This window comes from Coregonus clupeaformis, chromosome 18, assembly GCF_020615455.1.
Source record: "Coregonus clupeaformis isolate EN_2021a chromosome 18, ASM2061545v1, whole genome shotgun sequence".
Lineage (NCBI taxonomy): Eukaryota > Metazoa > Chordata > Actinopteri > Salmoniformes > Salmonidae > Coregonus > Coregonus clupeaformis.
The window spans coordinates 43,373,263-43,393,349 of NC_059209.1; the positions used below are offsets into that span (position 1 = coordinate 43,373,263).

Below are 20,087 nucleotides of genomic sequence, written 5' to 3' on the forward strand. Positions count from 1 at the left end.
TGTGGTCTTTTTAGGGGCACAGGGAGGGTAGTGTGGTCTTTTTAGGGGCACAGGGAGAGTAGTGTGGTCTTTTTAGGGGCACAGGGAGGGTAGTGTGGTCTTTTTGGGGGCACAGGGAGGGTAGTGTGGTCTTTTTAGGGGCACAGGGAGGGTTGTGTGGTCTTTTTAGGGGCACAGGGAGGGTAGTGTGGTCTTTTTGGGGGCACAGGGAGGGTAGTGGGAAGGACTGCCCGTTCCATGATCTCGCCATCACGGTTGACAACTCCGCTGTGTCCTCCTCCCAGAGTGCGAAGAGCCTAGGCGTGACCCTGGACAACACCCTGTCGTTCTCCGCCAACATCAAGGCGGTGACCCGCTCCTGCAGGTTCATGCTCTACAACATTCGGAGAGTGCGACCCTGCCTTACACAGGAAGCGGCGCAGGTCCTGGTCCAGGCACTTGTCATCTCCCGTCTGGACTACTGCAACTCGCTGTTGGCTGGCCTCCCTGCCTGTGCCATTAAACCCCTACAACTCATCCAGAATGCCGCAGCCCGTCTGGTGTTCAACCTTCCCAAGTTCTCTCACGTCACCCCCCTCCTCCGCACACTCCACTGGCTTCCAGTTGAAGCTTGCATCCGCTACAAGACCATGGTGCTTGCCTATGGAGCAGTGAGGGGAACGGCACCTCTGTACCTTCAGGCTCTGATCAGTCCCTACACCCAAACGAGGGCATTGCGTTCATCCACCTCTGGCCTGCTGGCTCCCTTCCTCTGCGGAAGCATAGCTCCCGCTCAGCCCAGTCAAAACTGTTCGCTGCTCTGGCACCCCAATGGTGGAACAAGCTCCCTCACGACGCCAGGACAGCGGAGTCACTCACCACCTTCCGGAGACATTTGAAACCCCACCTCTTTAAGGAATACCTGGGATAGGATAAAGTATTCCTTCTACCCCCCCCCCAAATTGTAAAGTGGTTATCCCACTGGCTATAGGGTGAACGCACCAATTTGTGAGTCGCTCTGGATAAGAGCGTCTGCTAAATGACGTAAATGTGCCCTTGAGCAAGGCACTTAACCCTAATTGCTCCTGTAAGTCGCTCTGGATAAGAGCGTCTGCTAAATGACTAAAATGTAAATGTAAATGTAGTGTGGTCTTTTTGGGGGCACAGGGAGGGTTGTGTGGTCTTTTTAGGGGCACAGGGAGGGTAGTGTGGTCTTTTGGGGGGCACAGGGAGGGTTGTGTGGTCTTTTTAGGGGCACAGGGAGGGTAGTGTGGTCTTTTTAGGGGCACAGGGAGGGTAGTGTGGTCTTTTGGGGGGCACAGGGAGGGTTGTGTGGTCTTTTTAGGGGCACAGGGAGGGTAGTGTGGTCTTTTTGGGGGCACAGGCAGAGTTGTGTGGTCTTTCTGGGGGCACAGGGAGGGTAGTGTGGTCTTTCTGGGGGCACAGGGAGGGTAGTGTGGTCTTTCTGGGGGCACAGGGAGGGTAGTGTGGTCTTTCTGGGGGGCACAGGGAGGGTTGTGTGGTCTTTTTGGGGGGCACAGGGAGAGTTGTGTGGTCTTTTTGGGGGCACAGGGAGGGTTGTGTGGTCTTTTTGGGGGCACAGGGAGGGTAGTGTGGTCTTTTTGGGGGCACAGGGAGGGTAGTGTGGTGTTTTTGGGGGCACAGGGAGGGTAGTGTGGTCTTTTTGGGGGCACAGGGAGGGTAGTGTGGTCTTTTTGGGGGCACAGGGAGGGTAGTGTGGTCTTTTTGGGGGCACAGGGAGGGTAGTGTGGTCTTTTTAGGGGCACAGGGAGGGTAGTGTGGTCTTTTTAGGGGCACAGGGAGGGTAGTGTGGTCTTTTTAGGGGCACAGGGAGAGTAGTGTGGTCTTTTTAGGGGCACAGGGAGGGTAGTGTGGTCTTTTTGGGGGGCACAGGGAGGGTAGTGTGGTCTTTTTAGGGGCACAGGGAGGGTTGTGTGGTCTTTTTAGGGGCACAGGGAGGGTAGTGTGGTCTTTTTGGGGGCACAGGGAGGGTAGTGTGGTCTTTTTGGGGGCACAGGGAGGGTTGTGTGGTCTTTTTAGGGGCACAGGGAGGGTAGTGTGGTCTTTTGGGGGGCACAGGGAGGGTTGTGTGGTCTTTTTAGGGGCACAGGGAGGGTAGTGTGGTCTTTTTAGGGGCACAGGGAGGGTAGTGTGGTCTTTCTCTGGTTGCTTGTCTTTATACACAATATTCAGATTGTTTACCCTCCTTCTGTATGTCTGTATCTGTATAGCAGACCCAGTAGCCATCTGACATTAAGAAATGCATGTCGGTGTCGTAGCATGCCACTGGCATATCTCTCTCTCTCTGGGGTTAGGCCTAAGCTTCTCTTCCTCTATATACAGTTGAAGTCGGAAGTTTACATACACCTTATCCAAATACATTTAAACTCAGTTTTTCACAATTCCTGACATTTAATCCTAGTAAAACTTCCCTGTTTTAGGTCAGTTAGGATCACCACTTTATTTTAAGAATGTGAAATGTCAGAATAATAGTAGAGAGAATGAATTCTGGGGAGCATTTATTTGGGCTGCAATTTCTGAGGCTGGTAACTCTAATGAACTTATCCTCTGCAGCAGAGGTAACTCTGGGTCTTCCATTCCTGTGGCGGTCCTCATGAGAGCCAGTTTCATCATAGCGCTTGATGGTTTTTGCGACTGCACTTGAAGAAACTTTAAAAGTTCTTGAAACTTTCTGTATTGACTGACCTTCATGTCTTAAAGTAATGATGGACTGTCGTTTCTCTTTGCTTATTTGAGCTGTTCTTGCCATAATATGGACTTGGTCTTTTACCAAATAGGGCTATCTTCTGTATACCCCCCCCCCCTACCTTGTCACAACACAACTGATTGACTCAAACGCATTAAGAAGGAAAGAAATTCCACAAATTAACTTTAAAGAAGGCACACCTGTTAATTGAAATGCATTCCAGGTGACTACCTCATGAAGCTGGTTGAGAGAATGCCAAGAGTGTGCAGAGCTGTCATCAAGGAAAAGGGTGGCTATTTGAAGAATCTCAGATATAAAATATATTTTGATTTATTTAACGCTTTTTTGGTTACTACATGATTCCATGTGTGTTATTTCATAGTTTTGATGTCTTCACTATTATTCTACAATGTAGAAAATAGTAAAAATAAAGGAAAACCCTTTAATGAGTAGGTGTGTCCAAACTTTTGACCGGTAGTGTATATCCTGTTGGAGTCTTAGTCACTTTATCCCTACCTACAGCATATGTATACATATCTACCTCGTACCCCTGCACATTGACTCAGTACTGGTACCCCGTGTAAATAGCCAAGTTATCGTTACTCATTGTGGATTTATCCCTTGTGTTACTATTTCTCTCTCTGCATTGTTGGGAAGGGCCCGTCAGGAAGCATTTCACTGTTACTCTACACCTGTTGATTACTCTCTCTCTGTTGGGAAGGGCCCGTCAGGAAGCATTTCACTGTTACTCTACACCTGTTGATTACTCTCTCTCTGTTGGGAAGGGCCCGTCAGGAAGCATTTCACTGTTACTCTACACCTGTTGATTACTCTCTCTCTGTTGGGAAGGGCCCGTCAGGAAGCATTTCACTGTTACTCTACACCTGTTGATTACTCTCTCTCTGTTGGGAAGGGCCCGTCAGGAAGCATTTCACTGTTACTCTACACCTGTTGATTACTCTCTCTCTGTTGGGAAGGGCCCGTCAGGAAGCATTTCACTGTTACTCTACACCTGTTGATTACTCTCTCTCTGTTGGGAAGGGCCCGTCAGGAAGCATTTCACTGTTACTCTACACCTGTTGTTTACCAAGCATGTGACAAATAAAGTTTGATTTGATTTGAATCCAAAGCTTTTAGATTTGTGGAAAGTACTGGATGAGGGCAGATTTCAGGAGAAAGGAGATATTATTGTCAGCTTGTCTGTTTGAAGATGGCAGTTCCTTTAAAGCCGCAACATGCTGAATATTCAACATGTAGATTAGCATGGCTATGTCTTTAACCGTCCCTTCAGCTCTGTCTAACTAACGACTGCAGAAAAGCCTCAGTCGCTTGTTGTCAGTAGACTTGGTTAGAAGGCTGTGAACTACTAGGTCTAAACGACTACAGGGAGACAGAAAGGAAGGAGTGTTTTATAGCAGTTTTTCCCAAAGCCATTATTCTGTTTCTGTATCCCAAATGGGACCCTGTTCCCTATATAGAGCCCTGTGGGCCCTGGTCAAACGTAGTGCACTACATAGGGAATAGGGTTTCCCTTTGGGACGTAACCCCCTGCGTCTGTGTGGCAGGGTAACAAGTCCTAAAGCTCCAGCCATTATAAATACAGGCCTGGCTGAGAGCTCTCTGAGCCAAATACCACCAGACCTCAGCCCTCTCCTCTCAGCTCTGTGGAGGAAAACACGGCAGACACTGCCAGGACGGCTGAGAGCTCTCTGAGCCAAACACCACCAGACCTCAGCCCTCTCCTCTCAGCTCTGTGGAGGAAAACACGGCAGACACTGCCAGGACGGCTGAGAGCTCTCTGAGCCAAATACCACCAGACCTCAGCCCTCTCCTCTCAGCTCTGTGGAGGAAAACACGGCAGACACTGCCAGGACGGCTGAGAGCTCTCTGAGCCAAATACCACCAGACCTCAGCCCTCTCCTCTCAGCTCTGTGGAGGAAAACACGGCAGACACTGCCAGGACGGCTGAGAGCTCTCTGAGCCAAATACCACCAGACCTCAGCCCTCTCCTCTCAGCTCTGTGGAGGAAAACACGGCAGACACTGCCAGGACGGCTGAGAGCTCTCTGAGCCAAACACCACCAGACCTCAGCCCTCTCCTCTCAGCTCTGTGGAGGAAAACACGGCAGACACTGCCAGGACGGCTGAGAGCTCTCTGAGCCAAATACCACCAGACCTCAGCCCTCTCCTCTCAGCTCTGTGGAGGAAAACACGGCAGAAACTGCCAGGACGGCTGAGAGCTCTCTGAGCCAAACACCACCAGACCTCAGCCCTCTCCTCTCAGCTCTGTGGAGGAAAACACGGCAGACACTGCCAGGACGGCTGAGAGCTCTCTGAGCCAAATACCACCAGACCTCAGCCCTCTCCTCTCAGACACTGCCAGGACTGATGGAGGGGCCTCCTTCTCTGCTTCAGGGGGGAAGTGTGTTGTGTTGGATGGTGTCAGAGCCCTCAGCATGCTTCCTGTATTATGACAGGTGGTACCAGCTCCAGAGGAGAGTTACCTAGCAACCTGGGGGGGGGGGTTTGTGTGTTACATGTTCTATAGACAGACACACAACCACCGCACACACCTCACAAAACAAGGGGGGTTGTGGGCTGTTGGCGCTTTCCACTGTGTGTGTTTAGCTATTTTAGCAACTCCTGGGTTGTTTTCAGTAGTAGGGCCCACCGTAGTTCTGGGCCTGAGAAGCGTTGCCAGATTGGGGGCCAGTCCAGCCGTGGCACGGTATCGTGCAGGAGGAATGTATTGTGTGTAAGAGTGTGTTGCCAGATTGGAAGTAGTTCTGTGTGTTGCCAGATTGGAAGTAGTTCTGTGTGTTGCCAGATTGGAAGTAGTTCTGTGTGTTGCCAGATTAGTAGTAGTTCTGTGTGTTGCCAGATTAGTAGTAGTTCTGTGTGTTGCCAGATTGGAAGTAGTTCTGTGTGTTGCCAGATTAGTAGTAGTTCTGTGTGTTGCCAGATTAGTAGTAGTTCTGTGTGTTGCCAGATTGGTAGTAGTTCTGTGTGTTGCCAGATTGGTAGTAGTTCTGTGTGTTGCCAGATTGGTAGTAGTTCTGTGTGTTGCCAGATTGGTAGTAGTTCTGTGTGTTGCCAGATTAGTAGTAGTTCTGTGTGTTGCCAGATTGGTAGTAATTCTATTGGTTGTCAGATTGGTAGTAGTTCTGTGTGTTGCCAGATTGGTAGTAGTTCTGTGTGTTGCCAGATTGGTAGTAGTTCCATACCGTTCAGGGCGCTGGACATCTGCTGGTCCATGCGATGCTTCAGCGTGGCCGGGCTGGGCGGGGCCTTGGGGTCATGTGACACTATCTCCGTCTGGCTGACCTCTGAACTCTGGATGACTTCACTGGACACCTGCAACTGACACCGATCTGGACCAATCACAGAAGAGGGGAGGATTCAGATGCAGAAGTGGACACAGGAAGAGGACAGATATAGACAGAAGGGGACACAGAAAGAGGACAGATATAGACAAGGGGACACAGGAAGAGGACAGATATAGACAGAAGGGGACACAGGAAGAGGACATATATAGACAGAAGGGGACACAGGAAGAGGACATATATAGACAGAAGGGGACACAGGAAGAGGACAGATATAGACAGAAGGGGACACAGAAAGAGGACAGATATAGACAAGGGGACACAGGAAGAGGACAGATATAGACAGAAGGGGACACAGGAAGAGGACATATATAGACAGAAGGGGACACAGGAAGAGGACAGATATAGACAGAAGGGGACACAGGAAGAGGACAGATATAGACAGAAGGGGACACAGGAAGAGGACAGATATAGACAGAAGGGGACACATGAAAATTTGAAATAGCTGAGGACAACACTGAAATACTAAAACAGGAGTCTGTTTTTAAAAGTGTTCAGAGGAGGCAGTTAAAGAGTACAACACTAAAACAGGAGTCCGTCTTTAAGGAGTAGAACACCTGACTAGTTCATTTCTCTGATCTGCTTCCAGAGACCATCTGTCTGGTTCTATGTGGCTACTGACCTGGAAGCAGTTAGAGACTTGGCTTCAGCATCCTCTGAACAACTAACACTGGAATGTCCTGCTTCTAGAATTCACCATCAGCTGAGTCTATAAGCAGCGAGGTGAACAAGCACTAGGGAGAAGTGGGCTGATTATGAGACATGCACTACACTTCTACCATTTACATTTACATTTACATTTTAGTCATTTAGCAGACGCTCTTATCCAGAGCGACTTACAGTTAGCACATACATTATTTTATTGAACCCACAACCCTGGCGTTGCAAACGCCATGCTCTACCAACTGAGCTACATCCCCTGCCGGCCATTCCCTCCCCTACCCTGGACGACGCTGGGCCAATTGCCCAGCGTCGTCTCCCGGTCGCGGCCGGCTACGACAGAGCCTGGATTCGAACCAGGATCTCTAGTGGCACAGCTAGCACTGCGATGCAGTGCCTTAGACCACTGCGCCACTCGGGAGACACCCACACACCCACACCCACTCGGGAGACACCCACTCGGGAGACACCCACACACTACCACACACCCAAGTGGTACCAAGAAGCTTCTAGAAACACACACCCAAGTGGTACCAAGAAGCTTCCAGAAACACACACCCAAGTGGTACCAAGAAGCTTCTAGAAACACACACCCAAGTGGTACCAAGAAGCTTCCAGAAACACACACCCAAGTGGTACCAAGAAGCTTCCAGAAACACACACCCAAGTGGTACCAAGAAGCTTCCAGAAACACACACCCAAGTGGTACCAAGAAGCTTCCAGAAACACACACCCAAGTGGTACCAAGTAGCTTCTAGACATGAATGCCCAGCACATGGCTACCAGGCTACCATTCCAGCGTTACATAAATCAGTTGTAGCTTCAGACAGAAACAACAAGTGCCCATTGAGTCCTGGTTCTGGGCTCAGAAACACTGCGGATACTGACTGATGAAAGGTACTACATAGCACAGATCCATCACTGATCCAATAGTGTCAACATACCCCAGAACACATGGCAGTAGCTTGTTTGGCTTGTACACTATATAAAAAAGTATGTGGACAGCCCTTTTTTTTCCAGCCACACCCGTTGCTGACAGGTATAAAATCGAGCACACAGCCATGCGATCTCCATAGACAAACATTGGCAGTAGAATGGCCTGTACTGAAGAGCTCAGTGACTTTCAACGTGGCACCGTCATAGGATGCCACCTTTCCAACAAGTCAGTTCGTCAAATATCTGCCCTGCTAGAGCTGCCCCGGTCAACTGTAAGTGCTGTTATTGTGAAGTGGAAACGTCTAGGAGCAACAACGGCTCAGCCGCGAAGTGGTAGGCCACACAAGCTCACAGTACGGGACCGCCGAGTGCTGAAGCGCGTTCCCAAACTGCCTCTGGAAGCAACGTCAGCACAATAACTGTTCGTCGGGAGCTTCATGAAATGGGTTTCCATGGCCGAGCAGCTGCACACAAGCCTAAGATCACCATGCGCAATGCCAAGCGTCGGCTGGAGTGGTGTAAAGCTCACCTCCATTGCACTCTGGAGCAGTGGAAATCCGTTCCCTGGAGTGATTAATCACGTTTTACCTTATGGTAGTCCGACGGACGAATCCGGGTTAGGCGGATGCCAGGAGAACGCTACCTGCCCCAATGCATAGTGCCAACTGTAAAGTTTGGTGGAGGAGGAATAATGGTCTGGGGCTGTTTTTCATGGTTCGGGCTCCTTAGTTCCAGTGAAGGGAAATCTTAACGCTACAGCATACAATGACATTCTAGATGATTCTGTGCTTCCAACTTTGTGGCAACAGTTTGGGGAAGGCCCTTTCCTGTTTTAGCATGACAATGCCCCCGTGCACAAAGTGAGGTCCATACAGAAATGGTTTGTCGAGGTCGGTGTGGAAGAACTTGACTGGCCTGCAAAGAGCCCTGACCTCGACCCCATCAAACACCTTTAGGATGAATTGGAACGCTGACTGCGAGCCAGGCCTAATCGCCCAACATCAGGTCCCGACCTCACTAATGCTCTTGTGTCTGAATGGAAGCAAGTCCCTGCAGCAATGTTCCAACATCTAGTGGAAAGCCTTCCAGGAAGAGTGGAGGCTGTTATAGCAGCAAAGGGGGGACCAACTCCATATTAATGCCCATGATTTTGGAATGAGATGTTCGAATGATGTTTGAACTGTGTGTCTTATAGCCTACACAAATAGGCTGCAATAATCAAGGTAAATTAAATGAAATCAAACTTGAGAGACTCCTGGTCTCCTGTAGTCCTCCTTGCTGCTTCTCTCTCTCTAAGAGAGAATCTCTGTCTGTGCTTATCTCTCTCTAAGAGAGAATATCTGTCTGTGCTTATCTCTCTCTAAGAGAGAATCTCTGTCTGTGCTTATCTCTCTCTAAGAGATAATCTCTGTCTGTGCTTATCTCTCTCTTTTCACTACGTAGAGGCAACAGTATGCGACTGCCTTTTCACCACGGCCTGTAGGTCCAGGTTGCGGACCCAACTGTTTTCACCACGGCCTGTAGGTCCAGGTTGCGGACCCAACTGTTTTCACCACGGCCTGTAGGTCCAGGTTGCGGACCCAACTGTTTTCACCACGGCCTGTAGGTCCAGGTTGCGGACCCAACTGTTTTCACCACGGCCTGTAGGTCCAGGTTGCGGACCCAACTGTTTTCACCACGGCCTGTAGGTCCAGGTTGCGGACCCAACTGTTTTCACCACGGCCTGTAGGTCCAGGATCGCGGACCCAAATGTTTTCACCACGGCCTGTAGGTCCAGGTTGCGGACCCAACTGTTTTCACCACGGCCTGTAGGTCCAGGTTGCGGACCCAACTGTTTTCACCACGGCCTGTAGGTCCAGGTTGCGGACCCAACTGTTTTCACCACGGCCTGTAGGTCCAGGTTGCGGACCCAACTGTTTTCACCACGGCCTGTAGGTCCAGGTTGCGGACCCAACTGTTTTCACCACGGCCTGTAGGTCCAGGTTGCGGACCCAACTGTTTTCACCACGGCCTGTAGGTCCAGGTTGCGGACCCAACTGTTTTCACCACGGCCTGTAGGTCCAGGTTGCGGACCCAACTGTTTTCACCACGGCCTGTAGGTCCAGGTTGCGGACCCAACTGTTTTCACCACGGCCTGTAGGTCCAGGTTGCGGACCCAACTGTTTTCACCACGGCCTGTAGGTTCAGGTTGCGGACCCAACTGTTTTCACCACGGCCTGTAGGTCCAGGTTGCGGACCCAACTGTTTTCACCACGGCCTGTAGGTCCAGGTTGCGGACCCAACTGTTTTCACCACGGCCTGTAGGTCCAGGTTGCGGACCCAACTGTTTTCACCACGGCCTGTAGGTCCAGGATGCGGACCCAACTGTTTTCACCACGGCCTGTAGGTCCAGGTTGCGGACCCAACTGTTTTCACCACGGCCTGTAGGTCCAGGTTGCGGACCCAACTGTTTTCACCACGGCCTGTAGGTCCAGGATGCGGACCCAACTGTTTTCACCACGGCCTGTAGGTCCAGGTTGCGGACCCAACTGTTTTCACCACGGCCTGTAGGTCCAGGATGCGGACCCAACTGTTTTCACCACGGCCTGTAGGTCCAGGTTGCGGACCCAACTGTTTTCACCACGGCCTGTAGGTCCAGGATGCGGACCCAACTGTTTTCACCACGGCCTGTAGGTCCAGGTTGCGGACCCAACTGTTTTCACCACGGCCTGTAGGTCCAGGTTGCGGACCCAACTGTTTTCACCACGGCCTGTAGGTCCAGGTTGCGGACCCAACTGTTTTCACCACGGCCTGTAGGTCCAGGATGCGGACCCAACTGTTTTCACCACGGCCTGTAGGTCCAGGTTGCGGACCCAACTGTTTTCACCACGGCCTGTAGGTCCAGGTTGCGGACCCAACTGTTTTCACCACGGCCTGTAGGTCCAGGATGCGGACCCAACTGTTTTCACCACGGCCTGTAGGTCCAGGTTGCGGACCCAACTGTTTTCACCACGGCCTGTAGGTCCAGGATGCGGACCCAACTGTTTTCACCACGGCCTGTAGGTCCAGGTTGCGGACCCAACTGTTTTCACCACGGCCTGTAGGTCCAGGATGCGGACCCAACTGTTTTCACCACGGCCTGTAGGTCCAGGTTGCGGACCCAACTGTTTTCACCACGGCCTGTAGGTCCAGGTTGCGGACCCAACTGTTTTCACCACGGCCTGTAGGTCCAGGTTGCGGACCCAACTGTTTTCACCACGGCCTGTAGGTCCAGGTTGCGGACCCAACTGTTTTCACCACGGCCTGTAGGTCCAGGATGCGGACCCAACTGTTTTCACCACGGCCTGTAGGTCCAGGTTGCCGGACCCAACTGTTTTCACCACGGCCTGTAGGTCCAGGTTGCGGACCCAACTGTTTTCACCACGGCCTGTAGGTCCAGGTTGCGGACCCAACTGTTTTCACCACGGCCTGTAGGTCCAGGATGTGGACCCAACTGTTTTCACCACGGCCTGTAGGTCCAGGATGCGGACCCAACTGTTTTCACCACGGCCTGTAGGTCCAGGTTGCGGACCCAACTGTTTTCACCACGGCCTGTAGGTCCAGGTTGCGGACCCAACTGTTTTCACCACGGCCTGTAGGTCCAGGATGTGGACCCAACTGTTTTCACCACGGCCTGTAGGTCCAGGATGCGGACCCAACTGTTTTCACCACGGCCTGTAGGTCCAGGTTGCGGACCCAACTGTTTTCACCACGGCCTGTAGGTCCAGGTTGCGGACCCAACTGTTTTCACCACGGCCTGTAGGTCCAGGATGCGGACCCAACTGTTTTCTATACTGAGAATTGACAACTCAGACAGTCTGTCCTGAGACATTGTGCTTTTAGGTAGTTCTTTATGAGTTTTAGTTTAGAAAACGATCTATCTGCAGAAGCGACAGTTACAGGGATGGTTAAAAGCTTGATTGCCGTAGCAACATCAGGGAAACTGGGCAGAAGGAGTGGTGCTTCAAATTCATCTTTAATTCAGCCTTTCACATTCTCCTTAGTCGATGTCCGCTCCCCAGGGGAAATATAATTAGCATAATAAAAATATCCCCATAAAAATCTGTTAGTTTAGGCTAACAGGCCTCTAGGACGCCAACAGGCCTCTAGGAGACCAACAGGCCTCTAGGAGACCAACAGGCCTCTAGGACGCCAACAGGCCTCTAGGACGCCAACAGGCCTCTAGGAGACCAACAGGCCTCTAGGACACCAACAGGCCTCTAGGAGACCAACAGGCCTCTAGGACACCAACAGGCCTCTAGGACACCAACAGGCCTCTAGGACGCCAACAGGCCTCTAGGAGGCCAACAGGCCTCTAGGACGCCAACAGGCCTCTAGGACGCCAACAGGCCTCTAGGACACCAACAGGCCTCTAGGACACCAACAGGCCTCTAGGACGCCAACAGGCCTCTAGGATGCCAATAGGCCTCTAGGAGACCAACAGGCCTCTAGGACGCCAACAGGCCTCTAGGACGCCAACAGGCCTCTAGGACGCCAACAGGCCTCTAGGATGCCAACAGGCCTCTAGGACGCCAACAGGCCTCTAGGAGACCAACAGGCCTATAGGAGACCAACAGGCCTCTAGGACGCCAATAGGCCTCTAGGAGACCAACAGGCCTCTAGGACGCCAACAGGCCTCTAGGACGCCAACAGGCCTCTAGGAGACCAACAGGCCTCTAGGAGACCAACAGGCCTCTAGGACGCCAACAGGCCTCTAGGAGACCAACAGGCCTCTAGGAGACCAACAGGCCTCTAGGACGCCAACAGGCCTCTAGGAGACCAACAGGCCTCTAGGACACCAACAGGCCTCTAGGAGACCAACAGGCCTCTAGGAGACCAACAGGCCTCTAGGACGCCAACAGGCCTCTAGGACGCCAACAGGCCTCTAGGAGACCAACAGGCCTCTAGGAGACCAACAGGCCTCTAGGACGCCAACAGGCCTCTAGGAGACCAACAGGCCTCTAGGACACCAACAGGCCTCTAGGAGACCAACAGGCCTCTAGGAGACCAACAGGCCTCTAGGAGACCAACAGGCCTCTAGGACGCCAACAGGCCTCTAGGACGCCAACAGGCCTCTAGGAGACCAACAGGCCTCTAGGACGCCAACAGGCCTCTAGGAGACCAACAGGCCTCTAGGAGACCAACAGGCCTCTAGGACACCAACAGGCCTCTAGGACACCAACAGGCCTCTAGGAGACCAACAGGCCTCTAGGACACCAACAGGCCTCTAGGAGACCAACAGGCCTCTAGGAGACCAACAGGCCTCTAGGACGCCAACAGGCCTCTAGGACGCCAACAGGCCTCTAGGAGACCAACAGGCCTCTAGGACGCCAACAGGCCTCTAGGAGACCAACAGGCCTCTAGGAGACCAACAGGCCTCTAGGAGACCAACAGGCCTCTAGGACACCAACAGGCCTCTAGGACACCAACAGGCCTCTAGGAGACCAACAGGCCTCTAGGAGACCAACAGGCCTCTAGGACGCCAACAGGCCTCTAGGAGACCAACAGGCCTCTAGGAGACCAACAGGCCTCTAGGACACCAACAGGCCTCTAGGAGACCAACAGGCCTCTAGGAGACCAACAGGCCTCTAGGACACCAACAGGCCTCTAGGAGACCAACAGGCCTCTAGGAGACCAACAGACCTCTAGGACACCAACAGGCCTCTAGGACGCCAACAGGCCTCTAGGACGCCAACAGGCCTCTAGGAGACCAACAGGCCTCTAGGACACCAACAGGCCTCTAGGAGACCAACAGGCCTCTAGGAGACCAACAGGCCCAGGCGTCTAGGACACCAACAGGCCTCTAGGACGCCAACAGGCCTCTAGGACGCCAACAGGCCTCTAGGAGACCAACAGGCCTCTAGGATACCAACAGGCCTCTAGGACACCAACAGGCCTCTAGGAGACCAACAGGCCTCTAGGAGACCAACAGGCCTCTAGGAGACCAACAGGCCTCTAGGACACCAACAGGCCTCTAGGACACCAACAGGCCTCTAGGAGACCAACAGGCCTCTAGGAGACCAACAGGCCTCTAGGACGCCAACAGGCCTCTAGGAGACCAACAGGCCTCTAGGAGACCAACAGGCCTCTAGGACACCAACAGGCCTCTAGGAGACCAACAGGCCTCTAGGAGACCAACAGGCCTCTAGGACACCAACAGGCCTCTAGGAGACCAACAGGCCTCTAGGAGACCAACAGACCTCTAGGACACCAACAGGCCTCTAGGACGCCAACAGGCCTCTAGGACGCCAACAGGCCTCTAGGAGACCAACAGGCCTCTAGGACACCAACAGGCCTCTAGGAGACCAACAGGCCTCTAGGAGACCAACAGGCCCAGGCGTCTAGGACACCAACAGGCCTCTAGGACGCCAACAGGCCTCTAGGACGCCAACAGGCCTCTAGGAGACCAACAGGCCTCTAGGATACCAACAGGCCTCTAGGACACCAACAGGCCTCTAGGAGACCAACAGGCCTCTAGGACGCCAACAGGCCTCTAGGACACCAACAGGCCTCTAGGAGACCAACAGGCCTCTAGGATACCAACAGGCCTGACACGACTCGTCTGATGGTCCACCGGTACCAGTTGAAAAAATGAATGGAAGTATCCATGGAGACTGTTTAGTGCCAAAAATAAGGTTAAATACCTGTCAATTGTTTTTTACAAAAGTTTCATGATCTTTCTAATATCTCTCAGATGTAGATAGGACAGACACTTCAGAACAAACTTCCTTTAGATTTGTTGGGGGGGGGGGAGGGACTATCTGTTGATCCATGTAGTGAATCTGTTATTCAATGTGTTTGTATGGGCTAATAGCAGTAAGGACTATCTGTTGTTCCATGTAGTGAATCTGTTATTCAATGTGTTTGTATGGGCTAATAGCAGTAAGGACTATCTGTTGATCCATGTAGTGAATCTGTTATTCAATGTGTTTGTATGGGCTAATAGCAGTAAGGACTATCTGTTGTTCCATGTAGTGAATCTGTTATTCAATGTGTTTGTATGGGCTAATAGCAGTAAGGACTATCTGTTGATCCATGTAGTGAATCTGTTATTCAATGTGTTTGTATGGGCTAATAGCAGTAAGGACTATCAATCAATTTTATTTTATATAGCCCTTCTTACATCAGCTAATATCTCGAAGTGCTGTACAGAAACCCAGCCTAAAACCCCAAACAGCTAGTAATGCAGGTGTAGAAGCACGGTGGCTAGGAAAAACTCCCTAGAAAGGCGAAAGCCTAGGAAGAAACCTAGAGAGGAACCAGGCTATGAGGGGTGGCCAGTCCTCTTCTGGCTGTGCCGGGTGGAGATTATAACAGAACCATGCCAAGATGTTCAAAAATGTTCATAAGTGACAAGCATGGTCAAATAATAATCAGGAATAAATCTCAGTTGGCTTTTCATAGCCGATCATTAAGAGTTGAAAACAGCAGGTCTGGGACAGGTAGGGGTTCCATAACCGCAGGCAGAACAGTTGAAACTGGAATAGCAGCAAGGCCAGGCGGACTGGGGACAGCAAGGAGTCACCACGGCCGGTAGTCCCGACGTATGGTCCTAGGGCTCAGGTCTCTCAGTTGGCTTTTCATAGCCGATCATTAAAGAGTTGAAAACAGCAGGTCTGGGACAGGTAGGGGTTTCGTAGCCGCAGGCAGAACAGTTGAAACTGGAATAGCAGCAAGGCCAGGCGGACTGGGGACAGCAAGGTGTCATCATGCCCGGTAGTCCTGACGTATGGTCCTAGGGCTCAGGTTCTCAGAGAGAAAGAGAGAACGAGAGAATTAGAGAGAGCATACTTAAATTCACACAGGACACTGGATAAGACAGGAGAAGTACTCCAGGTATAACCAACTAACCCCAGCCCCCCGACACATAAACTACTGCAGCATAAATACTGGAGGCTGAGACAGGAGCGGTCCGGAGACACTGTGGCCCCATCCGAAGAAACCCCGGACAGGGCCAAACAGGAAGGATATAACCCCACCCACTCCGCCAAAGCACAGCCCCCGCACCACTAGAGGGATATCCCCAACCACCAACTTACAATCCTGAGACAAGGCCGAGTATAGCCCACAGAGGTCTCCACCACAGCACAAACCAAGGGGGGGCGCCAACCCAGACAGGAAGATCACGTCAGTAACTCAACCCACTCAAGTGACGCACCCCTCCCAGGGACGGCATGAAAGAGCACCAGCAAGCCAGTGACTCAGCCCCTGCAACAGGGTTAGAGGCAGAGAACCCCAGTGGAGAGGGGAACTGGCCCGGCAGAGACAGCAAGGGCTGTTCGTTGCTCCAGCCTTTCCGTTCACCTTCACACTCCTGGGCCAGACTACACTCAATCATATGACCTACTGAAGAGATAAGTCTTCAGTAAAGACTTAAAGGTTGAGACCGAGTCTGCGTCTCTCACATGGGTAGGCAGACTGTTCCATAAAAATGGAGATCTATAGGAGAAAGCCCTGCCTCCCGCTGTTTGCTTAGAAATTCTAGGGACAATTAGGAGGCCTGCGTCTTGTGACCGTAGCGTACGTATTGGTATGTACGGCAGGACCAACTCGGAAAGATAGGTAGGAGCAAGCCCATGTAACGCTTTATAGGTTAACAGTAAAACCTTGAAATCAGCCCTTGCCTTAACAGGAAGCCAGTGTAGGGAAGCTAGCACTGGAGTAATATGATCAAATTTCTTGGTTCTAGTCAGGATTCTAGCAGCCGTATTTAGCACTAACTGAAGTTTATTTAGTGCTTTATCCGGGTAGCCGGAAAATAGAGCATTGCAGTAGTCTAACCTAGAAGTAACAAATGCATGGATTAATTTTTCTGCATCATTTTTGGACAGAAAATTTCTGATTTTTGCAATGTTACGTAGATGGAAAAAAGCTGTCCTTGAAACAGTCTTGATATGTTCGTCAAAAGAGAGATCAGGGTCAAGAGTAACACCGAGGTCCTTCACAGTTTTATTTGAGACGACTTTACAACCATCTAGATGAATTGTCAGATTTAACAGAAGATCTCTTTGTTTCTTGGGACCTAGAACAAGCATCTCTGTTTTGTCCGAGTTTAAAAGTAAAAAGTTTTCAGCCATCCACTTCCTTATGTCTGAAACACAGGCTTCTAGCGAGGGCAATTTTGGGGCTTCACCATGTTTCATTGAAATGTACAGCTGTGTGTCATCCGCATAGCAGTGAAAGTTAACATTATGTTTTCGAATAACATCCCCAAGAGGTAAAATATATAGTGAAAACAATAGTGGTCCTAAAACGGAACCTTGAGGAACACCGAAATGTACAGTTGATTTGTCGGAGGACAGACCATTCACAGAGACAAACTGATATCTTTCCGACAGGTAGGATCTAAACCAGGCCAGAACTTGTCCGTGTAGACCAATTTGGGTTTCCAGTCTCTCCAAAAGAATGTGGTGATCGATGGTGTCAAAGGCAGCACTAAGGTCTAGTAGCACGAGGACAGATGCAGAGCCTCGGTCTGACGCCATTAAAAGGTCATTTACCACCTTCACAAGTGCAGTCTCAGTGCTATGATGGGGTCTAAAACCAGACTGAAGCATTTCGTATACATTGTTTGTCTTCAGAAAGGCAGTGAGTTGCTGCGCAACAGCTTTTTCTAAAATTTTTGAGAGGAATGGAAGATTCGATATAGGCCGATAGTTTTTTATATTTTCCGGGTCAAGGTTTGGCTTTTTCAAGAGAGGCTTTATCACTGCCACTTTTAGTGAGTTTGGTACACATCCGGTGGATAGAGAGCTGTTTATTATGTTCAACATAGGAGGGCCAAGCACAGGAAGCAGCTCCTTCAGCAGTTTAGTAGGAATAGGATCCAGTATGCAGCTTGAAGGTTTAGAGGCCATGATTATTTTCATCATTGTGTCAAGAGATATAGTACTAAAACACTTAAGTGTCTCTCCCGATCCCAGGCCCTCGCAGAGCTGTGCAGATCCAGGACAGCTAAGCCCTGGAGGAATACGCAGATTCAAAGAGGAGTCCGTAATTTGCTTTCTAATGGTCATGATCTTTTCCTCAAAGAAGTTCATGAATTTATCACTGCTGAAGTGAAAGCCATCCTCTCTTGGGGAATGCTGCTTTTTAGTTAGCTTTGCAACAGTATCAAAAAGAAATTTTGGATTGTTCTTATTTTCCTCAACTATCTGTTGATCCATGTAGTGAATCTGTTATTCAATGTGTTTGTATGGGCTAATAGCAGTAAGGACTATCTGTTGATCCATGTAGTGAATCTGTTATTCAATGTGTTTGTATGGGCTAATAGCAGTAAGGACTATCTGTTGATCCATGTAGTGAATCTGTTATTCAATGTGTTTGTATGGGCTAATAGCAGTAAGGCCAAAATAAATGTTTAATCAAATATTTTTTTGATATATTTTTTTTTACTTCAAGGGGTCTTAAAATTCTAAATCAAATAAATAAATCTGCTTTTAGCTTTAATGCACTGTATTGCTGGAACAAAATTCAAAATACATTTAATCTTGATGTTCTGGTGCCGTTCGGGCAATTTAAAGTATTGATTGGGGATTTATTTGTAGAGGAATGTAACTGTTTTTTGGGGTGATTTATGATGTTTTATTTGTGCTTACCATGACTGTGTTTTTGTACATTTAAATTGTATTATACAGGACGCATTTGAAAAAGAGACCTAGTCTCAATATGTCTTCCCTGTTAAAATAAAGGTTAAAATAAAAATCTATTTGATGTCATTCCAGGATTGATCTTTATTTTATACTATTTGTTTTTCCAACAGTCTTGAAGGAGTTCCCACATATGCTGAGCACTTGTGGGCTGCTTTTCCTTCACTCTGCGGTCCGACTCATCCCAAACCATCTCAATTTGGTTGAGGTCGGGTGATTGTGGAGGCCAGGTCATCTGAGGCAGCACTCCATCACTCTCCTTCTTGGTCAAATAGCCCTTACACAACCTGGAGGTGTGTTGGGTCATTGTCCTGTTGAAAAACAAATGATAGTCCCACTAAGCGCAAACCAGATGGGATGGCGTATCGCTGTAGAATGCTGTGGTAGCCATGCTGGTTAAGTGTGCCTTGAATTCTAAATAAATCACAGACAGTGTCACCAGCAAAGCACCCCCACACCATAACACCTCCTCCTCCATGCTTTACGGTGGGAAATACACATGAGATCGTCCGTTCAACCACACCGCATTTCACAAAGACACGGCGGTTGGAACCAAAAATCTCAAATTTGGACTCCAGACCAAAGGACAAATTCGCACCGGTCTAATGTCCATTGCTCGTGTTTTTTTGCTCAAGCAAGTCTCTTCTTATTATTGGTGTCCTTTAGTAGTGGTTTCTTTGCAGTAATTCGACCATGAAGGCCTGATTCACACAGTCTCCTCTGAACAGTTGATGTTGAGATGTGTCTGTTACTTGAACTCTGTGAAGCATTTATTTGGGCTGCAATTTCTTAGGCTGGTAACTCTAATGAACTTATCCTCTGCAGCAGAGGAACTCTGGGTCTTCCATTCTAGTGGTGGCGGTCCTCATGAGAGCCAGTTTCATCATAGCACTTGATGGTTTTTGCGACTGCACTTGAAGAAACTTTCAAAGTTCTTGAAATGTTCCGTATACACCCCCTCTCCCTGTCTGTCTGTTTCTCTCCCTGTGTGACTCCCTGTCTTTCTTTCTTTCTGTCTGCATTGTCTTGATGAAGTGATTTGGCAAACGTACTGCAAATTGAGAAATCATGTGACTAAACTGAATAAAAAGAAGAAGAAACTACACTATGAAACAAAGATAAATGACATAAAGAAAGATGGTAAAAAGCTTTGGAGCACCTTAAATGACATTCTGGGCAAAAAGGCAAACTCCGCTCCATTCATTGAATCAGATGGCTCATTCATCACAAAACCCACTGATATTGCCAACTACTTTAATGATTTTTTTCATTGGCAAGATTAGCAAACTTAGGCATGACATGCCAGCAACAAACGCTGACACTACACATCCAAATATATCTGACCAACTTATGAAAAACAAGCATTGTAATTTTGAATTCCATAAAGTACATTTGGAAGAGGTGAAAAAATATTGTTGTCAAACAACAATGACAAGCCACCGGGGTCTGACAACTTGGATGGAAAATTACTGAGGATAATAGCGGACGATATTGCCACTCCTATTTGCCATATCTTCAATCTAAGCCTAATAGAAAGTGTGTGCCCTCAGGCCTGGAGGGAAGCTAAAGTCATTCTGCTACCTAAGAATAGTAAAGCCCCCTTAACTGGCTCAAATAGCCGACCAATCAGCCTGTTACCAACCCTTTGGAAACTTTGGGAAAAAATTGAAATGACCAGATACAATGCTATTTTACAGTAAACAAATTGACAACAGTCTTTCAGCACGCTTATAGG

General features: G+C 49.6%; 1 protein-coding gene across 6 annotated transcripts in view; it reads right to left on the minus strand.

The window, feature by feature from the left end:
• Positions 1 to 20,087, minus strand: part of kank1a (KN motif and ankyrin repeat domains 1a) — a 219,656-nt gene that overhangs the window by 29,350 nt on the left and 170,219 nt on the right. For all 6 annotated transcript variants that reach the window (XM_045226875.1, XM_045226876.1, XM_045226874.1 and 3 more), the window contains one exon: positions 5,931 to 6,077. In XM_045226875.1, coding sequence (XP_045082810.1) covers positions 5,931 to 6,077 — 147 coding nt within the window. The remainder of the gene's footprint in view (positions 1 to 5,930; positions 6,078 to 20,087) is intronic.